Here is a 24,269-nt window from a genome sequence, read left to right on the forward strand (position 1 = left end):
CTAACCTAACCCGGAAGAGATGCTTGCTTGGTGTGTCTAGTTGCTGCTGCAGTAAGTTATGCTTTATAATGTTTGCTTTTGTTTTAATTAGCTTTAACTCGTTAGAATTCTGTACTTTTAGGTTTAAGGTTTTACTTTACTTTTCCCTTTATCTTTTCTCCTCCGACTAATTGGTATGCTAGTAATGCGCGATGGACCTGTTTTGCGTTGCAGCTTCTTTTGTTTCTTCTTCTGGTTTGTTTGTTTTTTTGTTTGTTTTTTGTTTTTTTTGCTTATTGTAATTCGTAATTCGTCTTCGTCGATAACAAGCGCTTTTGTAGTTGTGTTGTTTCACCGTTAAGATTCATGTTTCATATAGTAATGTGTGTTATATGTTTGTTTTGTTGCTTTTACTTTTTGCTTCGTATTATCATCCTCATTATTATTAATTATTATTCGCACCCATTCGAACCGACCCGGGTCGGCAACCTAGGGTGCACCAACATATAAGTATAGGCTCGTGTGTTTCTATAGTATTTAGTTACTGTGTGTATAATATAACTTTACATCTTTTTTTCTACGCACGACTTTAACAGTGAACGATGTTTGCGTTTTGCTTTGCTTACCCGTGCGCGCGTCTGTGTGTTGTTTTAGGTGACTTTTATGTTTTGTGTGCATGTTGTATCATCTTTGCAGGACGAGAGTTAAAAAAATCGAATTAACTGCTGTTGTACATTCTCTGTGTGTGTATTTTTTTTTTTGTTTATGCGGAAAACCTTCCTTTTCCTGTTTTTTCTCTCTCTCTCTCTCTCTTTTTCACTGCACCGTCGCTTAACAACAGTAGAAAATATTGTTCATTGTTAACATGCACGATTTCTCCTCCTTGCTTCTGTATCGTTTTATACTAATAAATTACTGACGCAATTGTTTATTTCTTTTTCCAATCAGATCTTAGAAAATGTTTGCAACGTTTTAGTTTTTACTATTTGTTTTTTTTTCATCTTTTATAACGTTACCGTTCGTTAGTTAGGAGTGATAACTTTTATTCGATTACTTTGCATTTGCTTTATACTTGCCATTACCTTCTAACCTGCCTCCCTCGTCTCTAGACCCGGACAGAATAATGTTTTTTGTTTGTTTGTTTGTTTGTGAGCAGTTTTGGGGAGGAGTGTTTGCTATCATGAACATGTTTTTGCATGTTTTCTGCTCCTCGTTTTCCCTTCTTGTTTGAGGAGTACCGGTTCTGTTCATTCCACATCATTTGCATCCTTCTCTTTCTCATGCAAGTAGTAATTGTTTTTATTTGTATTGAAAGATTCTCGCTATGTTATGTTTTTTGTGCATATCACATTGTTTTGTTTTTCTTTTACAGTTTTTTTTTCTAACCTCCCTTTCACCTTGCTATAACAACATTACACTAAAACTGAGAATTTCAACATCACTATGTTTGGGTTTTTTTGTATTTATATACTCTTTTGTTCATGCCGCGCTGTTTTGAACTGGTTGCTTGCGTGCTTGGAACGCCTTCCCTTCGCGGTTTGTTTAACGCGAGCATACTACTACATCATGGTGCGATTGTAGCGGGAAAGTGGTTTTACAGTGATGAGAAACAACAAATAAACAATAAACACAAAACACAGTAAATAGCCTACAACACTAATGAAGATTCAAACATTCATTCTATACGTTAACGAAAAAGGAGAGGCCTCTAATGACGAAATAGAGCACCAACAGAGGATAAGTGAGTGAAATTGAGGAGATTATTATAGGGTAAAGGCAGAGGAAAGCAATCACGGGATGGGATCCCCGGTTTCCATTTTAAATACTCTACGAAACTGACCAAAGCCTTCCGCCACTATTACACGGCATAGCGCTTATGTGGGGTATGCTTTTGTGGGCTAGAGGTTGTCCATCCGACTGGACAAGGATTCAGTTTCACCTATCAAACAATCTGTAGAGTTCACCTATAAATGCGGCATGCTTTATATCTCTGCATTATATTACCAAAAAACCGTACTTTACTGGCAGCGATTAGTAAATGAAAGAGAATTGTTACGCGTGTTGCTTACCACCTAAAAATGTCGCATCGACCGCCTGCTTGCCTTTTCGCTCTAATCTGCACTGTTTGAACATTTGCTTGTGTTTTAGATGTTGTGTATAATATGTATATTGTATAGTATATATATATATATATATAGATGTAGATATATATCTTTATATCTGAAGTTTCTGCTTACGTGCTAGTGCTACCATCGTTGGTGGTGGTGCTGGTGGTGTTATGTTCATTCGATTGCTATCTTTTGCTATCCCGTTTCTCCAGCGTTAACCTATGCAGCAGCGGCGTGGTATAGATCCACGATTCACCGATACCCTTGAAGTACTGTTAAAAACGATAATCCAAGATTAATATACGCACCGCTTGACACACTCAATCACACCACTTACCTTCGTGTCCCATTCACCGAACGTTTCCTTCCGCTCTTTGGCTTCTTCGCGTTGCTTTTGCTCTACCTGGAACTTTGCATTCGTTGCCTTTTCGATGTCGTTCGCCCTGGGGAGCGAGGAAAGAAAATCGGTTGAAAAGGTTGTGTTTATAAGCAGCAAATCCTATTGATGCCGCTGTAACTCACTTTAGACCGGCCGTCACTTCGCGCCACACTTTGCGCGATTCGTTCTCGTCCTGTTCGGCGACCGGGCGCACCTTCTTCTTGAAGATCGGTATGCTGTTCACGTCGACGAACGTTTCAAACTTGGAGGGTTTGCTGCCATCGTTGTATTTGTACTCCATTAGGCCGCTCCATTCGCCGCTGATGCTGATGAACGATTTCTTGTCGTTCGGTCCGTAGATCTGCGCGTGTGTGTGTGTGTAACGACAGAGAAGTTAGATTTAGTAATTCGGCAAACTATGACCTCTCGCCTCTTACCTCGCCCTGTATTCGATTCTTCTTGCCACCGTAGAACGGTTTCGTTATGAAGTCGATGTCGGCCCGGTAGCCCGTCTGGGGACAGGTGATGGTAACCGTGCCGCCGAGCTCAATCCACGGTATCGTTAGGATCGATCTGAAACGTAAAGGCTCTCGTCAATGATTGTGTTGCAACTGAAAAAAGCGCCCCAAGAGATGTTCGTTTTTGCATGCTTACCGTCCATAACCATTAGGAAAGGTGACGATATACTCCTCGTTGAGATCACACAGCGTTACCGTGCCCTGGCCAATGTTGTGCACACCGATCGAGAGGCCGAGAAACTTGGACTTTGTCCACACGTGCGCCGAAAAGCTGATCTTCTTGTTGTAATGCTCAGCATAGAACGCTGATACTGCAACGGAAGGAAGCAAATGGCATACAGTCAAAGAGGATGTTGTAACTTTTAGGCAGGAAATTGCTGCGTACTTGGAGGATGATGCGAGACCTGCTCGGCAATAAAGGTTAGTTGGTCCCTGCGGCACCATGGTACCGGTCCATCCTTAACCTCCACGTTTGTCGCTTCGTCACCGGTTGCTAAAACGAAAAAACAACAACAAAATCAAATAACTATCCTCTTCCTGCACTTTTCTATTCGCCCGCACGGCCTAGCACTTACGCAGCTCCGGAATGTCCCAGTGGCACTGGAAAATTTCGCCCAGGATCGGATTGTACGGCTTTTTCGCGACGGAACTTTTGCGCCCCGCATGGTACGCGCTCAGGTACCACCGCACCACCTGGATCATGCGTTCGCGCGGCTCCTTCAGGTCCGCTATCCGCAGGAACAGATCCGGATGGGCGAAGTAGTCGGCGTACATCTCCAGCAGCGACCGCCGCTCGAGGATGAACGTCGGCAACACGACCTTCGTCAGGTCCATGCCGATCTTCACCTGCGACAGCAGATGGGTCACGACCGAACCGTGCGACTCCATCGACAGATCGTTGTCCGACTCGTCTTCGTATAAGGCATCGTAGTCGAGGCTGCCATCGGTCCGGATCGGTAGGGCTTTCGAGTCGTACGAGCGGCGCGGCAAACCGGACCCGGATACGGCGACGGGCAGGCCGGTCTCGTGCAGCGTGGTGCGTGTCGCAACACCATCGGCACCGGCACCGACCAATAGGGGGGGCACGAGCCCACTCTGGCCCGCCGATATGGTGTCCTGCTTCTTGAGCGAGTTGCTTGTGCTGTCCTCGGCCGAAGCATACTGTTCCTCTCCCGACAGGCGGCCCGTGTGCTCGGAAAGCGTGCGTGTGTTGCTGGAAGGGGATAGAGAGAGAGCGAGAGGAGCGTGGAACAAAGATTAGTGTTAGAGGAATAATATTTTAATGAAAAAAGCTCCTAATTTGATGCTAAAAGGAGCATTAAATTTATGGACATAAGAATTTTTGACAAAAATTACACATGTCAGATAATGGGAGATTTTTTTTACAAGAAATTAAATATACTTAGCTGTTTGCTAGTTTATTTGGCCTGGTTACAGGGCTGCTTAATGCAATTCCCATGAGTCCATTCAATTTAAGGGACACATTAAGAAAAACTAATCCTGAACCCTCATTGCTAGAACTGATGTTAAACCTCTAACCGTTCTGGCACTGATCCTGAATTCAGGCCGGCCTTGGAACTGATGTGTACCCTTAACCCATGCGGGAACTGATATTGAACTCATACCGATCCTGAAGTTGATACTAAACTCATACGGTCCTGGAACTCATACCGAATCCACGACCGGATCTAGAACTAATTTTGAATCCATAACGGTCCTGCAACTGAAGTGGAACATCCAGTCCTGGAACTGATACCGAATCCATACCAAATACTGGACCTATATTATTCCTAAAACTGAAATTGACCCCATACCATACCATCTTGATACTGATACCGAGCCCAAAAATGTCTTGGAACCCAAACCAAATCCATAGGGATCTGGAACTGATTTTGAACTCATAACGATTCTGGAGCAGACATTGAACTCTTATCGCTCCTGGAAATTATTCTGAACCCAAACTGGTTCTGGAACTAGTATTGAACCCATATCGGTCCGGGAACTCATAATGAACCCTTACTGGTCCTGGAACTGATACAAAACGCATACGGTCCTAAAACTCTTAAAAAGTCCATGGCTGGATTTGAATTTGGACTAATTTTGAATTCATAGCGGTCCTGATTCTGACATTGAACTCATATACCAGTTCTGAAATTGATACTGAGCTCATACCGATCATGGAAGTGATCCTGAAACTATACTGGCCCTGTAACTAGCACTGAACCCATACCGGACCTGGAACTAATACTGAACCTATATGTTATATACTTAGTTGCCAGACTACGATGTGTTCAGATTAATAGCTTTATTCCAACTGACTATTCTATAAGGTTATAAATGTATACTACGATCGTACAATAACTATTCTATATGGTTGTACATGTGTACTGTGATATCCAACATCTCCCCCCTTATGGATTCGGCATCCAGTAAGATTTGAACCGTTCTGGTAATTTGATAACTCTTCGACTTCTCTCCAAAATTGATGCTTGCTGCTCTTGCTGTTGAACAACTGGTTCTTCTCCCTCGGATTCTTCTGCGTTGTCATTTTCGAAACTAATGTTACCCAATTCAGAATGATCTGGAGTTGAACAGAGTGTCTGAGATGCTAGTTCAGTATCGCTTGATGTTGTTACAGGTTCATCACAGGAAACAAACTGTGACGACGTTTATTGTTGGTCTGACGGTAAAGGTGTTTTCAAACCAAAATCATCAAGCAGTACAGATAGTGGTGTTGAAAATTCTGCCATGTTTTGCCCGTTTGCCAATCGAGATTTCAGCTGGTTGGTGTGTGATCGTACTAACTGCTGTTTTTCTTTAAGGAAAACGTTATAATTAACGTTGCCGATTTTGTCGATTACGGTTGCTGCTTCCCACTGCCAGGAGTTTCTACGATATATCTTGACATAAACAGCATCGCCCTGTTGATAACATCGTTTCACTGCCCCGTGCTTTTTGTTGAAAAATTCGGCTTCCTTCATTCTGTTCCTCGGCTCAACATTTCCGTGCTCGCTTGGTTTGAGGAGCGACGATATAGTTCGTAATGGTCTAGAGAACATAATGTCAGCAGGAGCTTTTCCATCCAAATCTCCAGATGGTGTGGTTCGATATACTTGAAGGAAAGTGGTTAGTGCATCTTCGAGAGATTCCCCTCCCTTGCGAATTTTTTGAATACTTCGTTTCAGTGTATCCACAAATCGTTCAGCTAACCCGTTGGATTGCGGATGATATGGAGCAATGCGCAAGTGGTTGATGCCTTGACTAACGCAAAACTCCTTAAACTCGTAACTGGTAAATTGAGTACCATTATCAGACACGAGAACTTCTGGCACTCCGAAAGTTGCGAAAATTTGTTTCAAAATTCTTATTGTTGTTCTCGCAGTTATTGATCTGGTAGCGTAAACTTCCGGCCATTTCGAGTGTGGATCCACGATTACAAGGAAGTAGAATCCGTCTACTGGGCCTGCATAGTCAATGTGTACTCTGGACCATGGTTTTGATGGTATGGGCCAAAATTCCAAAGTTGTCTTTGTCGGTGTTTTCGCTGTAATTGCACACGGACTACAACATTTAACAAAATCCTCGATTTCTTTATCAATACCAGGCCAGTAAACATAGCTTCGAGCGATTGACTTCATTCGAACTATCTCTGGGTGTCCTCGATGAAATTGTTGTAGAATCTTTTTTTGAAATATATTTGGTACAACAACTCTGTCACCAAACATCACGCATCCTTGGACTATTGATAATGATTCGCGCCTCGCGTAGTAAGGTTGGATTGCAGTTGGAAGATTAGTGGAACAATTCGGCCAACCTTCACGAATGAATTTGCAGACTGCTTGTAGTGTTGAGCTTGAAGCGGTTGCTTTACGGAGTGCTTGAAATGAAATCGGAACCTTCTGTGATGTATCGGACAGAATGCTCGAAAGGTCATCTTCTAAAGTCAGTGTTGCAATTACGTACTCTTCTTCCGGCTGCTTGTTTCGGTCAATCAATCGTGATAAAAGATCTGCGCATCCGAAATCTTGTGTGGACACGTATTGAATTTCGAAATCGTAATTCAACATGGTAAGTGCCCACCTTTGCAAACGGTTAGCGGTATGAAGTGGTATACCTTTTTTTGAACCAAAAATTGAAAGTAATGGTTTGTGATCCGTGAGCAAAGTGAAATGACGTCCAAGCAAGTATTTGTGAAACTTGCATACTGCGTAAACTAATGCGAGAGCTTCTTTTTCTGGTTGTCCATAGTTCTGTTCAGCGGGTGTAAGTGTTCGTGACGCGTGTTGAATTGCTTTCATTTTTCCATCAGTAAATTGATGAAAAATGACTGCACCAATTCCTGTGTTTGATGCGTCCGCAGCAACGATGATCGGAAGTTTTGGATCGTAGTGCGTTAAGAGCAAATGTGACTGAAGTGCTTCCTTAAACTTGACGAAAGCTTCCTGACACTCTGGCGTCCATTTCCATTTCGATTCCTTCTTAAGCAGCTGATCCATAGGGTAACGTAATTCGTGCAGGTTACGAACGAATCTTCCGTAAAAATTCACTGCTCCAAGATAAGATCGTAGCTCGGACACATTGCTTGGTGGTGGAATCGAAGCAATTGTCTTGATCTTTTCGGAATCTGGACGAATACCATGCTTATCTACAACGTGTCCCAAGTACACAAGTTGAGTCTTGCAAAAATGGCATTTTTCGGCTTTTACGTGAAATCCGTACTCCTTAAGACGTGCGAACAAGGTGTTGAGTGAATCCTTGTGTGATTTCATATCCTTGCCGAAAAACAATAACATCATCAATGAATGATCGCACCCCAGGAATATCAGCTATCATTCCATCTACGAGGCGTTGGAATGCTCCTGGTGCTGATTTTACACCTGGTGCGAGACGGTTGAATCGGAATAATCCACGATGTGTATTGATTGTTAGTAAATGCTTTGAATCGTCGTCAACTTCGAGCTGAAGATAGGCATCGGACAGATCTATGATGCTAAAGATGGTGCTGCCGTTAAGTTGCGAGAAAATTTCTTCTGGTGTTGGCAATGGATAATGGTTTGCCTCCAACGCAGCATTCAATCCTGTTGAATAATCGGCACATATTCGAACACGTCCATTCGGTTTCCTCACCGCCACAATTGGAGCTGCCCACTCGGAGAAATCGACAGTTTCAATTATGCCCAAGTTTTGCAATCGAGTAAGTTCGGCATCAACCAAAGGTATTGTGTTAAAAGGTACAGGACGCTTTTGGCAGAAAACAGGCTTTGCGTTTGATTTGAGGTAAAGCTTAACCTTAGTTTTCTTGCAATGCCCCAATGTATCCTTAAAAACATCCGCATGCTTCGCTTGAATTTCTCGCATCTGCTGGTCGATCGATTCTGTTGTTAGTTGATTACAAATCGTATCGATTGGAATGGACCAAAGCTCGAATAGTTCAATCCATTCTATCCCAAGCAAGTTTAGGTTAACTGCTGTAGTGACGAAACACCTGCCTTGTTGGGTCTGGCCGTTGATGTTGATGGTGCACTGGAATTCGCCCGATAAATGGAGTGGCTTACCAGATGCATTGATGGCCTGAATCGTCACTGGTTGGATGTTCGGTGAGCCCAACTTTTGCCATGTTTGTTGTGAAATCACCGTAATATCACTTGCTGTGTCGAGCTGCAGATTGATTGTAACGCCGTTGATGGTTGCAGGAACAAATTTTCTTTTGCTGGAGTGTTGAGTGATGTGATTGACAATATAGACACCTCTGGCATTCAGTTTTCCTTGATCACTTGTTGATGGTTTCGTGTTAGTCTTCTCCTCCCCGGCAGGTTTGAATTTTGAAAAACATCCACAGTAGCCTTCTTTGTGACCAACACGATTGCATTTTCTACACTGGTGTGTCGAGTATTGGCAATCTCGAACAAAGTGCATTTGACCGCAACGCCAGCATGGTCTGCGAGGTTGCTCTGATGTTTTTGATTCTTGATACCGCTGTCGATACTGTTCGTGATGGTGATGTTCTGTCTTCTCATGTAGAGCGTTTACCGTTGTAGATGAGTTTGGCTGTTGCTCAACTATGGAAGTATCTGCTTTCAAATTGACGAGTTTTTGGAAATCGTCAACCAAATTTTGCAGTGTAATGGGCGCATCTGCAGTTTCGGCATCAATGCGACAGAGTAGTCTGGCTCGTATGTCTGCGTAGGTTTGACCTTTCAATCCACAAATAAATACTAAACACTTGAAATGGTCAGCCTTCATGTTGTGGAATTCTGAATCTTCACAAGCCCGGTTCACTTTCGCCGCGTAACTAAAAATGTCATCTGCTTCGGTTTTGACGAGCTGAAGACAACGGTAACGTCTGCTAAAAAGTGAACTCTGCGACCCGAAAATTTTCGATAATGTTTGCACAGTTTCCTTGAAAGTTAGCTCCTTCGGAAGTTTCGGGAGGATGTAATTGGTGTACTGGTTGTGTGCTTGTGCATCCAACTTCCTCAGTAAAAGCCTGACCTTAGCGACATCTTCGAGTTCTTTGGCATCCGACTCGAACAAATCTTCATAACGTCGAAACCATTTTTGAAAAGTTCCTCCGTTCTCTGGATCGAAAGTAAACTCGGTCATGTTCATTGCCACGAATCGTTCCGTATTATTTGTACCCGTTGATGTTTCTGATAGCTTCTGCAGAGCCTTCAAAATCTCTAATTGAATGTTCTGATTTTCGAGAGACATTCTTGCTTTTAGTTCAACTATCCTCGTCGCCAATTGTTATATACTTAGTTGCCAGACTACGATGTGTTCAGATTAATAGCTTTATTCCAACTGACTATTCTAAAAGGTTATAAATGTATACTACGATCGTATAATAACTATTCTATATGGTTGTACATGTGTACTGTGATATCCAACACTATAGCGGATCTGAAACTGATACTAAACCCAAACCAGCGCTGGAACTAATACTGAACTAATACCAGTCCTGGAACTGATACTGAATCGATACCGGTCCAGGAACTGAAGCGGAACCTCCAGTTCTGGAACTGATATCGGATCCATACCAAATACTGGACCCATACTATTCCTGAAACTGAAATTGACCCCATACCAGCCTTGTTACTGACGCCGAGCCCATAAAGGTCTTGGAACTGGTATCGAACCCATACCAGATGCTGAACCCATGCCAGTCCTGGAACTTTCCCCAATTTTACAGGGATGGTCTTAATTGTTAAAATCAATTTCATGAGCAACAAAATATGTAGCAAACATCGCAAAATGACATGGTTAAACTCTGCATTACGGTACACGAAACTGTTCTTATACCTGTTCCGATAACGGAACTAATCGATCCTGGAACCGTTCGACGCTAAATCTCGACAGTAATAGTGTAAAGATTTCGTTGCGTATTTCGTTCCAAATAGCAGACAATTCAAGAGTAGGTTCGAATAAATTTGCGAAGTAGGTTTTCTGTAGGTACCGACTTGTGCTCGACCTAAACAGCGTTCGATTTTGCTGTTCATTGATTAGATTACCAAATAATATGTATTAATGTGTAGGGAAGTTCCCCGATGGAGTGGCCCGGTGATTTATTCGCAAGACACGATGGCTCCCACAACCGGACCGTCCCTTCCATAGCAAGTATAAAGGCCAAATCTGCTTCTATGGAAGTACATCGATTGATCTACACGTTTTATTTCATTCCGAGAAGAATTTAGTTCCGATCTGCAAAGCAGATTTCCCAACAACAGTACAGAGTAGCCTAGAAATGAAGCGTTGCAGTTAAAGGGTATAGAATTTTAGTTCAATTTATGCAGCCTTTATATATTTTTTAGTACAATTTTTTTGGCGGTTCCGTGGTACAGTCGTCATCTCGAGCGACTCAATAACATGCCCGCCTTGGGTTCATGCCCAAAATGCATCGTCCCCCCCGTAGCAAAGATTGACTATCCGTATACATGATAATGAATTAAATCTCGAAAGCCTGTATAGGCCGGCATGTCCGCGTAGGACGTTACGCCAAATAGAAGAAGAAGAAGTACAATTTTAAATCCTTCTCATATGAAATCACAATTCAATTTTTTTAAAATTTTTGTCCTTGTTAGTCCACAGACGATATTAAGTTTCAAGGTCTGAATTATTCATAGGACTTTTTTTTAATGCACTCAAGCATCATCGCTCAGCACGAACGTCGAAAGCTCACTTGAACACAACACAACCGAAAACGTTAAACAAATGTGCCCATTTAATTCATTATTTCGTACAAAGCAGACCTTTCTCGATGGCGCGTATGAATTGCCAATCATCCTTTTGCGATAAATTATAATCCGCTTGTATTGCATTTGTATTGGGCCACTCGTGTGCCCCCCCCCCCCCTACACACACACAACACACCCGATAATTGACCACGGGATCGGCAACATAAATATTCGCCCAGTACGCCGCCATCCATCGTCCAGGCGCAGCAAGCACAGCTCCACTGCGGACAGCAAACGTGGGCGCGCACGACCCACGTGAGCAAGCAAAAAGGAAATAAAATAAATTTCAATCTGCAATCTGCTGGCGGTGTGCTGAACCGTCCGCGGCGATGAATGGGGAGAAAATACATAATGCGCAAAACAAATAGGAATTCCTGGGGGGTGATTTTTTGTTTTGTTTTGCCTTTTCCCCCCGTCCTGCTGCGCCCATCCAACTGGAGAAGGATTTTGGGACGACGGACAGAAGGACACACCGTCGTACCGTGCCGGGTTTAGCAAGCATAAGTTAGGTAACGTTTACTAAGCGCAGAACCAAAAAAAATGGGGAAAGCAAAGCGAAATCACAAAAAAGCTCACGCAACAGCAGCAGCAGCTGCCGCTGGGAAGGAAAAGTTGGGAAAAGAAAAATGACCGTTCTAACAAACCGTCAAACTCTGCACAAGAACACGGAAGCAGTTCCTCTTGAGAGAGAGTGCAACAAGAACAAACAAACCCCTCGGGGACGCAGCAGCAAGAAGGAAAAAGGGGGACGCCAATCCGAAAGGTGGCAGCACCGGGTACGCTGTACGTGTACGGTTTTTGCAAACACCGAACAGGCAAATGGCAGTGTGACGTGCCTTTTCTGTACGCAGCAGTGTAAGCCTAATGGTAAAGTGAGATGGTGTAATGTACCTGAATCGTGGAAAGTAAAGCAAATCGATAACCACTACCGTTTCTTTTGGGTGCCACGAAAAGAGCAAGAGAGAAAGATGGGACGTGATTAGTAGTGTAAGGCAGATATGGTGGAAGTTTTGGGGAGGCTTTCCCGAAGGGGGTGGAATAACAGTATGTCTTTGCATGGTGAACACACAGGCAAACACACACACCGAATGCTAGATTCCGAGCATTGAGTATAAACTGCAGTCCGTAGAGTTAAGGATAAGTGGTCGCCGTCAGGTCGTAACGTAAACCTGGGAGCCCGTAACGTAATGTCTGCAGAGAGTGGTACCTGGTATACACTCCCGTAACCCGTACCTGGTATACACTCGATACAGAAAGACCCGACCGGCTTCTTTAATGGTTGGTCTTTTTTTCCCCCGCTGCTTAACAATATGTTATTTTGTTTATATCGATCTACCTATTAGATGGCATGTTTTTGCGCATCCATAGTCAATGGGGCGGTGAGGTTTAGTTTATGTGTTATTGAAAGAGGGACATAAAAGTTGGATCGATCATATACTTAGAGTAATATGATGATCCTTTTTTGCTTGCAAAATAGTAGAAACGAACTATCTCTCTCTCGACCATGTTTAGATTGGTGCGTGTTTACGAGGCAAGCTCTATTCAAGTACCGAAATAACCATTTAGCTCTTTTTCATTTATTTAAACGAATCGTCAGTACTATATAGGCTCTTTTGCACAATAATGTAATACACTTAGATATCTTCGCAGAACTGCTAACACATTAATCACTTTCCGGGCGTCATCATTGACTAAATGACGTTACAGTGTGATGATGATAGTAATGTATCTACCACGGGGAGAAGACGCATCACCACTTCCAGTAGTAATTTTTGGCCATTTTTTTCGGTACATCGTTACAAGAGCTCATTAACCTCTTCGCCTGCTACTTGTGCCTACTCTGTGTCTGTTGGATGGGTTTGCTATTAATAAACATATAATGGTAACAGTTCATGATCTGGGCCATTAACGACACAGATGCTGTTATGTACCGTGTAAACTCAATATCACTTTGTAGGACCCGTCTTTGCCATTATCGGCATTGACGTCTTCAGCAGCAGTTAATAGAGTGAGTTACATAGACATAGGGCAACAAGAGACTTGCTGGAACTTACAATGATGGACAGACATCAATTCTTTTCTGAATTGTCTTCTCAATTAAAGAGGATGGTTTCTGTGGGAAACATAGCAGAGGTACGTTTGAAAACTAACTGATCAACATGCAATGGTTCCATTCTCTCTGACGGCCAGATTTAAAAAACTATTCATTAATTGACAAAATCAACAAATTTATATTTTGTGCAGAAGATAAGATGTTCACAATGAGGCTTTGCACACTAAAGTATGAACACTGAACATATTCACCAACAAGAGTGAGAGAGTGGAATGCTGCAAGTGGCAATAGGGATTCGAATTAGCACGAAGAGTTTATTTGAATCTACTAATTACACACTCTTACTGGATTCAAATTCACTCACTCTCTGTGCCGACTAGTGAATCCCTCTTTAAATCACTTAAAATCCCGTGAAAATTCAAATGTTTGACTTCGCTCAACTTCATTAGCATGTATCCCCATATGCTTAAGTCCAAAGGGTCCAAAATCCGGAGACGTAGCAGAAACCATTCCTGATGAACTGATGAAACATGGCGAATGCTCTTTGGCTCACTCTTGAACGATCGAAGCCTTCCGGACTGGAGCTGAATCCTGTTGGAAGCAAAAGCTCTTAGCGTAATGGTTTCAAGTGGCCTTGGATGGAGGCCTTGAGTGGTCTAAATAGTACTTCTTGTTGGTCTTTACGCCTTTGTCGAAAGATCACCATTGATGGGAACTCCATAAACACAAGCATTTCAAATGTGCCTCAGGAGTAATCAATGTTTCGTCTGAAAAAAAAAAATGTTGTGACCAGCTAGTATCACTTCTACCACGCTACCCTGTAGAGCCTGAGGTACAAATTTACTTATATTAGGGATTTTCATCATATTCAAAAAATGATGATTGTGGTATCTAATAATCAAATAATTTTTTTTCCAATGTATTGAAAACACTCAGAATCATTCAACATATAATATTATCCATTTTCTAATGGTCCCACGCAGCAGCTCCTACAAGACCGAAAGAAAGCCTACCTATCTCCTATCTCCTGACTACCGTAATGGGTTCAAGCCCCTAATGGACCGTCCCCCCGTAGTAAGGACTGACTATCCGGCTACGTGGTATTGAATAAAGTCTTGAAAGCCTGTATATGCCGGCATGTCCTCGTAGGACGTTTACGTCAAATAGAAGAAGAAGCTTGTGTTGGTCATAAAGCCGACACTAACTAAGATTTCCTATCTTGTCTATGGTTGAGAGCACTGGTCTCCAACCAGTGGTCCGCAGACCGTAAGTGGTAGGTGGCGTTAACAGGCACGTGATCCGCAGAAGAATTTACGTTTGAAAAAGAAAATCTTGTTACGATACATTATATGCCATTTTTCTCCACAATCAGGATTAAATGTTCAACAGGCATGTCTAGAATAAGTTTTAAGCATATTTTTAATCAAAAACTACGTACTAAGTCTCCAAAATATATGCCCTCGATAGATGTGGGCCGCGTCAAATATATTTTCAAAGCCAAGTAGTCCACGATCCTAAAAATGGGGCCCTTTCCGTTTTAAGTTCGTAGGCTGAAATTTCAGCCTGTCAGCTGTTTGCATTGTATAGCGGTTTTTGAGCAGCTACCTTAGTGGGTATAATATACAGGACGGCTTATCCCAAGGTGTATGAATTAAGAAGGCTGATTTTTATCGCTTCTGCTTCTGAATGAAAATTTTAAGAGTGTTTTGTGTATTCTTCAAGCCTGCAGAAAGCTTGTTTGAACAAAAGTTTTCACCCGTCCTGTCAAAAAGTGATATTCAAAATTTGGTTATAAAAAACATGCTATGAGACCACCTGAACTACATACTCTTTGATTCCAGATTCGATCACCTGATTTCTTTAATGCACCTTGGGATAAATGTAAACAAACCCGTGTTTTCGAGCAGGTACTCGAATCTAATTCTAGCTTTTAGGCTAAAATAATCTAGACTGAAAATTGCAGGTTAGTTTTTTGTGTGGTTTTGTATGGAGTGTTTGTTGAGAAAGCAACATGTGTGCAATGAACACATCATAGTAGTCTTTAGAAAATGTTTAATATCGTCAGTCTAGTTTAAAATACATTACATACAAGTTCATTGTTTAGTTTTCTGCTCCTCCTTTTATTCCACTGTGTTATAACTCCGCTCAACAGTGTTTACATGATTTCAGCCTCCAACTGTAAAACTCCATAAAAAAACTGACTAGAATCGTGAAGGGCCCCAATGTTAAAGAGCACTGGTTTAGTGGTTTTTACCAATATTAGATTTTTAATGACTATTACTTATGAGTAGCAGTTGCCACTTCGTAAGAGACCATGAATAAGACATCCTTGAAGGGTGAGAGTCCTACAAGTCTTCAGTTCATCAAACTAATATTACCTTACTGGTGCAAAATAGCCAAACGTGACGAAATAATGATATCAACTTAATAATATAATGATACAATCTGCAGAACCATACCCAATGACTCCAAATGTCGTTATATTCCGATCTAAAATATTGACATCTTTTGCACAGATTACCCGTCTACCAACAATTCGCGGGAGAGCTCCAAGCATTTCATTATTTATTATCCCCACAGTCACCTACTATTTTAATAATGCAAACCAAACCAAACGAAACGAAAGGTAAAAAAGAAAGGCGACCTTTATGTTGCAATGCAAGCGCATCGGTGGTGCATTTATTTGCATGTGCGATATTCCCCATATTTCGCTAGCACATTGTAGTTTCATTACCCCCTTTTTTTACTCAACCATACACGGACCACCGAACGAGATGAGCTCAGCGAGAGGGTCTGCCTCCACCTTGCGTCACCCAAAACAGGGAATTGGTGTGAACACAACCGAAATATACAAAATTCCCACTGGGAGCTGGGAGGCAGTGAGTAATAAAATCAAACACACCAACCCCCCCCTCCCCCCACGACGAGACTGCATGCAGAAAGATTGTCGTAAAATCGGCCACCACCCACCGCGATAATACCCCTCGCGCACCCAACACTCGTGAGGGTGATATTTCAAGTGCATGGGGAAGAGGGGAGAAGCAGCAGCGAAAGGGAAAAGTAAACATAAAGGTTGTGTGGTATGTGCAGCATTCGGTGAAAAACACGTTCTTAATATCTTAATCGTAAAGGTACAGCGACGGCAACAACACAACAGACACACACCAAGAGCCCAAGGGGCAGAGGAATAACTATAAATATATAGATGTATGTGTGTGTATATACAACTACAGCTGACAGCAGTGCATTTTACACAACCACAGACACACACACATATAGTTCTTCACTGGGGGTGGAAAATTTCATCCGAAAGGGGAGGATGATGGAAAATCGCTACCAGGAAGGAAACGGACGGTTCGGAAGCACGGGAAACCGGGGCGGGGGAGCCTTTAGTTTATGGCGTCACACTGTCGTCATCATCCATCTGCTGCTGTTGGTGGTGGTCGTAGTAGTATTAGTAGTGGTAGTAGTAGTAGTTCTACCCTACACAAAACTCTATCCCTTGCATACAAAAAAGGGTGAAAAAAGGGCTTTTCCACTCTGTGCGCTACTAACACTACTTTGAGGAGGGTGAGAAAAAAAACCCCCAAAACGAGCAGCTGAGACACTGAGTATATAAATAATATTTCCACCGCAGATACAAACACACACACACACACAGGCGACGGTGAAAAACGCACCACGAGGTGTTGTTCCCCAATTGTATAAATTATTCTTTAAGCAAGTTGTGCAAAACCCGACCTGAAGCGTCGTCTGTGCAAAGGGAAAATGAAGCAAAACCCCCAACTCAGCATGCCATGGTTGGCAACTATCTTTACCTATCTGCCGTCACGGAGCTGGTGCGCCGAAAGGAAAACCGTTCCGCTAATGATTTGAACATGATGTGGCCGCTTGATTTTTCTCCCCGTTTGTTTTTTTTCTTTTCTCTTTCTGACCAGATGTGTTAGTTTTTTTACCGAACGGTGGCAGCAAAACACAACAACACAACGCGCCTTTGGTTTGAGTAGGACCGATTGGTGGTGGTGGTGGAAAATGTTTCTGCACTCCACACGCTCTTCACTTTCCCTCTCTCTTTCTTTCACACATTTTATCGCACTCTCTCTCTTTCTCACACACACGAACACACAAAGCCTTTGCTTTTCTTACGTTCTAATATTGCTTTAGATTTTCACAAGATCACATTTTGGTCGCTTCATTTCGATTTTTTCCGCTTCTGTTGTTGTCGCTTTTCCTTCTCTTCTGACGGCGGCTTCCGGAACTTTATCATTCATCGTCACCATCATCATTATCATCGACCAATCGACTATCATCACCACTCTCTGCGGGAGGGTTTGTTGTATTGTTGGGCCAAATCACATCAGAATGTGCTGAGGTTGGCCAATTTGTGTCGACCAACCAAAAAGTGAAGTCGATATTCCTTCCCGATTTTCCTATTGAAACGCTTTATATTTACACCCGTGGTTGACTGCTTTAAGGGGTTGTGTTTTGTAGCTCCCCGTTTGGAGTTGTGTTAAATTTTTAAGCACTTTCTAATGAACTTTGAAACACGCCCGCCCGCTCAAAAGCAGCATGTTCTCCAAAGCAAACACACACGGCCGCGGAACAGACGGAACACGATGTCCCTGTTGGAATCGGATTCCAACTCGATCCAAACACTACACACACACACACACTCTCTAATGGTGGCTGTAAGTGGGGATGATGGGAGTCCACCAATCGATAAAGAATCTTGCAGATGATTTCACTGAAACTCTAGTTTACCACTGGAACCGTACACGGCCAACGCACAGGTTTGATTGGGAGAAACCTTATTGAAGTTGAGGGAGCAAACCACCACTCCTCCCCCAGGGGGCAGTCAAGGTCTGGGAAGACAATTGGTTTGTTTTAGACGGGCACAAATCCGTAGGAGGCGGTGCGCGCGTTGCCTCATATATATTTTCCCTCTCCGTGTGGCACAAATCGTAGCAGACATTGGAATTGGAGCGAGTGACACTTGGCAAAGACTTCTGCTAATTCCATTCGTTGTTTGGGAGGTTAAAAACTGGGCAGACGAGGAGTTCGTGCTTTCGTGCTTTTAATTTAAAATTCTTGCTTCAGAACACACAAAGAAACGATCCAAACACACACATACACACAGAGACACGAAAATAGCAGTCTCGATGGCAAATTTCTTTGGACTGGAAGACGTCGGATTTCGTAAGGGGAAAAAACAAGGAAAGTATAGAGAGTTAGTTTGTTTTAAACGCCGGACACTATACACACACAGGCACAGGCACACACAGGCAATCACGCGAATACGCCAAATCGTTTCAACTGTCACGCAACGCACACCACACCAACCCGAAAGGACTAGACACTTTAGTCCCCAACCACCGTCTTTACGTCGTTCTGTGTGCGTGCTGCCGTATGCCCCTTGAGGTCCTTTCCGTCCTTTCGCTGAGTAAATGTGTGTTGGGGAGGGAAGAGGGGACTACCCCGCCACACTGGCACTCCGTTGTTGAACTGTAGCGCACCGCGCGCACGTGGAAGCAAGCGAAGCACGAGGCCAAGCTTCTGCCGATCCGTCTGACACACTGATGGCAGACCGTACCGCAAACACACGGCAGTCGTGCTCGGCTGGGGCCAGGCAGTGTGGCCAGCCCAACCACCGCGGGTTCTCCCGATCGGGTTAGAATCGGGTTGCTTTTTCGGCACTTCTCGGCACCGGAATCGGTTCAATCGGGCGCGCGAGAGAGAGAGATTTTCCGTGCGTTATTGTTATTGGTGCCCGCTCACGCCGCTCGCACTCGGCGTTTTCTCTCACTTTTTCCCGCGTGCAACCGCGTCCGCCCGCCCAAGGGTGGGGTGCGGGGTGGAAGGCAGGAGGGGGAAGGAAAAGGGTCCTAGAACTGTGCTAACGTCACGCGATACGCTGCTGCACGCCGCGTTTTGCCGCAGTTTTCGTGCGAGATGCAATGCTACTTCTTATGCCGCGTTGCGAATGATTTGTTGCGGAAAACTGTTTCGAAAACGAACCAAAAAAACGACAACAATCGGGTGCTGCATTTGGGTAGTGTGGTGCATTGGATGCACACACACACACACACATACAAACGTACGAGCGAATCTGAGAGTTTGAATCATTGCAACTCTTTAATGTCTTCCGGTTTCGAGGGCTTGAAATACTATAATTAAAAATCAACAAAAACACAACGGATTTCTGTGTGTTGGTGGTTGGTGCTGGTGGCCATGTGCTTTTGCTGCGACCTAAAGTATAAAGCACACAAAAAAGAAGAAAAATCACTGTGGGGAAAGCAAAGATTTTCCTCGCTCTCTTTCATATTATACTCTTTTTCCCAGCCCGTATCGCTTTCAGAGGAGAATTTTATGAATAATTTAATCCATACTGAGCTGTCAATGTGACACGCTCTCTTCATGCATGCGTGAGGCCGGAAATCCTTTACACGTGCTGCTGCTAGTGGAATGTTTTGAAATACTGTACACGCACCAGTGTGTTCGCATGTCCGCAAAGGATTCACGCAAACCTCTTGAAGGAAAAAAATAACGAAAATGAATACTGATACACATAATGTACAAATTGAAACATTATTGGCGTATGCAAATGCTTGTATCAGTATTGAAATAGGATTGTAGTATAAAAATTAAACAGTTATAGATGGGTCCCAACATTTTACAGTCAATTGTTAACAGTTAACAATAACTCTTATTGTACGTAATTAATTCAAGATAAGATTAAGCTTAATATAACAATCGATTCTTCATCATACTGTGAGTAAGTTTGAGTAGGGGAATGCCGGGCACTAAGCGAAAACGAGGCTAAGGCACAGAGCTAAGACTCAAAATGTACTTATTAAGTAGTATCAAAACCACGTAATTTATATGAACATTTTTTTAAACAACAATCGAGAAAAATATGAATTAAGGTTGAACAGACAAAAAGATTTTTAGTATTGCCAGTTGGTACATAAGCTTTAATTCGTGCTGCAAGAATACGTCAAAGTTTTAAAAAGCATATTTTTAAATGATCTGATATTTCTCTGTAAATAAATAAATTAAGAAAGTTAATGCATCTTTTTAATAAATAATATAGCCATTACTGTACAAATTCCATGTTCTTTGGTCAATGCAAATTGTTTTATAGTTCCCCAATGTTTTGACGTTTCATTTTATGTTGCTTTATGCGCATTTTGCCCCTTACCTGTGCTTACAGAGGTTTTCGAATGTATTTCCAATGTCAACAATATTTTCATTGCTTGCGAGATGAAATCTCGAAAGCTGTCAAATAGTTTATTTCCATCGCAATAATTTCAGTTCTTCCACATGATTTTTAGCATTGGATTTTCGGGCTGGATTGAGTATGACAGTTCTTTGAGTTGTGTTAAAAATCATGAGTAAGAACTGAAATTTTGAAAATGCAACAAAATGTAACAATATTTTCATTGCTTGCAAGATGGTTTTCAACAGCTGTTAAATGTTCCATTTAAATCACAATAATGTTTAAAATTTTCCACATGATTTACAACACATTTCAAACTGAATTAAGTTTGACAGTTTTTTGTGATGTGTTGAAAATCGTCTGTAAAAACTGAAATTTTAATGTGATGTCAATATAATGTATGACACTGTTGACAAACATCTTTCAGGCGGTGAATAATGAATAATGCACATTCGGAAGATACGTAGAAAACCCTGTATTTTGCATAGAAAATTAGCATCACATGAATCATCGACTTTTCTTTTATATTTTTCAGACATTACAGGATTTTCCAAGCCAGTTTCGAATGTAAACATTGTTATACACCGTATCCAACATGTTTTTTCAACGGCTTCAACGCGGACAATGTAAGAACTATTGTCTTAAGGGAAAAATTCAATGAAAGGATTGATTAAACTGTTTACCATGCCCATATTGCCCCTCATTACCATGATAAGAATCTTCTATAGGGAACTGAGACGATAAAAAAATCGTCAATATTTGACGAGTAAATTCTAGCACAAAAGGCTACTAATTTCAAATCCGTATTAATTAATAATATTTTGAAACTAAAAATGATTAATTTCGCCCAACAAACAAATTGTTACATTTAATAAATTACCATTTTATTTCCCATTTTACCATACAATTGTTACGATGTGTCAATTCGCCAATTGCTATTCGCCCAATCCACTTACTATAAACTAAGCGCAATAAATAAACGCCATTGATGGTACGCGTTCCAGTTTTCCATCCCCTTGCAAGCCACTGTACAACCACTGGTAAGACAGGGTCGCGTGGAGCAGTATTGGCGGCATGCATTTTGCAATCGTCAATTAATAAATCGATGGGACAATCGAACAACCGCTAAACACCCAATGCCACCACCAAAGCATGTCGGAATAATGGGCTTCAGAGGCGTGAGTTCGGTACATCACACACACACACTCACACACACAGCACTGGTTATGGGGTTTACCAATTTCACAAATCGATAGCACCCAGCAGCGGGGGGACTTCCTCTGAGGGTGACGATTAGGAGTGGTCGTTTCTATTCAATCGAATAAGTTGGTGGATACGACGACCGCGCATGGATCGGTTTTGGTGCAGATGAAATTATCGACGAAAATGGATTTGTACGAAAAGCCATCAATGGGGCCACATGGTTTATTAATTGATGACAACAATCGGTACGCAATTAGGGAAATGTACTCGAACGTGGATGCCGGGTATATAGTTGAATAAAATAGAGATACGGTTACACTTACCGAAAAAAATGAATAAATATTTAAATTATTAAACGCAGGAGCAACTCAATGCAGGTTTCGATTGCATTCATTAATTTCATTACTGTGCTGCCGGGGATATTATAACGCTCAGGGTTCAGACTGCTTCAAATTATCTTAACACCGGGATCAAATAACGCGTTAATAATGAACTGTCTGGTTCATAATTAAATTTCCTCCTGCCCTGTGGGGAGATGAGTTGGAAACGATCGTCCTTCTCCCGCCTTCATTCAAACAGTTTGAGGTTAAGCTGTACGCTTAACCACACACAAAACACAACTCCTTTGACAGCTTCGTACCGCAGTTTCGAAAAACTTTGTTCGAGACATTTCCCACTCCAGAATGCTGACAGAATCAGTATACTTTGACTAACCAAGAGTCAGCCAGCGGTGGTAGTTAGTGGTGATGGTGGTAGCGTCAACTTCGTCAGTTGAAACTGTCAAATGTATAATTTCCATTCGATAGGGAGTAAAGACAAACAGAGAAAAAGAGAGAACGCATGCGGGAGAGAGTGAGAGAGCTAGCTAGCACGTGTTTTGTGATGCTGGCAAAGGACACTGACAGGACACGAAAATGACTCTCAAACCAGCAGCCGTACAAGCCCTCCCTCCCCTCCCCTACAAAGGGAGTTCAGGATGTTAGAACCGTGATAGCGAAAGTTCAAGATACCGGTTCGGTGCCGGTAGAATTTGACAATACGTATCTGTGGCCAACTTACCTGGTCGGTGTGTTTAATTGACTAGAGGTGAACGGGGAATCGTTCGCGTCGAAGAAGTCGTCCTCGCCCTCCGAGCTCGAGTAGGACGTTTCCGGCACTGTGGAGAAGGTATGGAGCGGTTCGGTTATCATGACGATGCTCGGGTGCCGCCGGCACTGCTGCCGCCGCCGACGCCGCCGGTGGTTGCGCTTCGCCACCGTCAGTGCATGGCGCGCGAACACCAGCAGTAACACTATGACCAGCGCCGCCAGAAAGCCGCACACCAGTACACATGTGCACTCCAACGTTTACGCGGCTCGTCCCGGGTCGGGGTCGTCCCTGTGGGGCAAAGCTGCAGCAAACCTGGCCTGGCCAGTGTATCAAACACACACACACACAGTGTTGCGGCGAGAGAGAGCGAGAGAAAGAGTTGGAGAGAAAGCGAGGACCTAATCTAAGGTGTACGGCTCTACACAATGACGCACACTTTCCCTAGAAACTCTTGTTTTTGGCTAATTATTCACGCGTGTATACTTAAACTTCCTTTATAGGTTTGATATATAGGTTTGGTCCTTTATAGGGCTGATAGGTTCTCTTAAACGCATTTGAAAAAGCTTGAATGTAAAAAAAAACCCGTCTTTTTTGTTTCTACACACTACACAAACGAGATGCCTCTAGCACACCGGGACAAGTCACAGCCGTCACAGCTTCAGTAACGCACGAGCACGAGGATCTCTCTGCTTCCTGGGATGGTTCATTCCCGTCCGTTGCCACCGCGATTGCTTCTTCTAGACAACAATGTCCGCATCCAGCGTACTCTCATTCGCCCGTGCGGGCTTCACTCTCACACGACCCGGTCGGTGGATGAGAACTGTTCTTAAGACTAACTCGGCCTGCCGCTGCTCAAAGTCTTCATTCGTTATTGTGACTCCTCCGGGTGCGGGAATGATTCACCACCGATTCAAACTAGCTTTGTTGATTTCGTTGGCCACACACACACGCACATACGTTTCAGGTCGTCGTTCACGGCTTCGAAATTGGTGGGTACGAGAGACCGGGGTGTCCGTACGCGCCGGAACAGGATACAGTACTACCCAGCGCACCATTAATTGGCGGTCGCTGTAATGCTCCCCCCGCGCGGTCGTGTCCGGGCGGGGTGCTTCTGCCTTCGCAGGACCCAGTTCCATCTCTCGGAACGTTCTCTCTCTCTCTCTCACTCACACCGGGAGCCGGAGACTTTCTTACCAAGAAAAGGGAAAAAATCACTCTTTCCTGTGCCGGCGATTCCTCGTACATTCTGTCTCTCATCGGTCGTTCATTTTTTCTCCCGCGAACCCGCGTTGACCTCTCTCACTCACTCGCTGTCGCTCTCGCGTGTACAATATTATGCAGTGTTTTCCACGCTCTGCTCAAATAAATCGATATCCACGTGATTTTGGTGGAACTTACGCACCTTTCTCTCACTCCTGCCCCCTTTGCAGGCCAAGGCAGCGTGGTTTTTCGCAACACCGGAGAGCCCTTGGCCCACTGCACGCGGGAGAATA

At 43.1% G+C, this 24,269-nt stretch overlaps 1 protein-coding gene across 1 annotated transcript in view; it reads right to left on the reverse strand.

The window, feature by feature from the left end:
• Window positions 1-245: 245 nt before the first annotated feature.
• LOC120896636 (oxysterol-binding protein-related protein 9) overlaps window positions 246-24,269 on the reverse strand; it is a 54,362-nt gene continuing 30,338 nt past the window's right edge. The window contains exons 8-15 of the mRNA XM_040300894.1: window positions 22,747-22,843; window positions 3,560-4,197; window positions 3,370-3,477; window positions 3,121-3,295; window positions 2,904-3,039; window positions 2,610-2,827; window positions 2,425-2,530; window positions 246-2,359 (exon numbers count right to left, since the gene is read on the reverse strand). Coding sequence (XP_040156828.1) covers window positions 2,273-2,359; window positions 2,425-2,530; window positions 2,610-2,827; window positions 2,904-3,039; window positions 3,121-3,295; window positions 3,370-3,477; window positions 3,560-4,197; window positions 22,747-22,843 — 1,565 coding nt within the window. The 3' untranslated portion in view covers window positions 246-2,272. The remainder of the gene's footprint in view (window positions 2,360-2,424; window positions 2,531-2,609; window positions 2,828-2,903; window positions 3,040-3,120; window positions 3,296-3,369; window positions 3,478-3,559; window positions 4,198-22,746; window positions 22,844-24,269) is intronic.

The sequence above is a fragment of the Anopheles arabiensis genome, chromosome 2 (assembly GCF_016920715.1).
Source record: "Anopheles arabiensis isolate DONGOLA chromosome 2, AaraD3, whole genome shotgun sequence".
NCBI classification, from domain to species: domain Eukaryota; kingdom Metazoa; phylum Arthropoda; class Insecta; order Diptera; family Culicidae; genus Anopheles; species Anopheles arabiensis.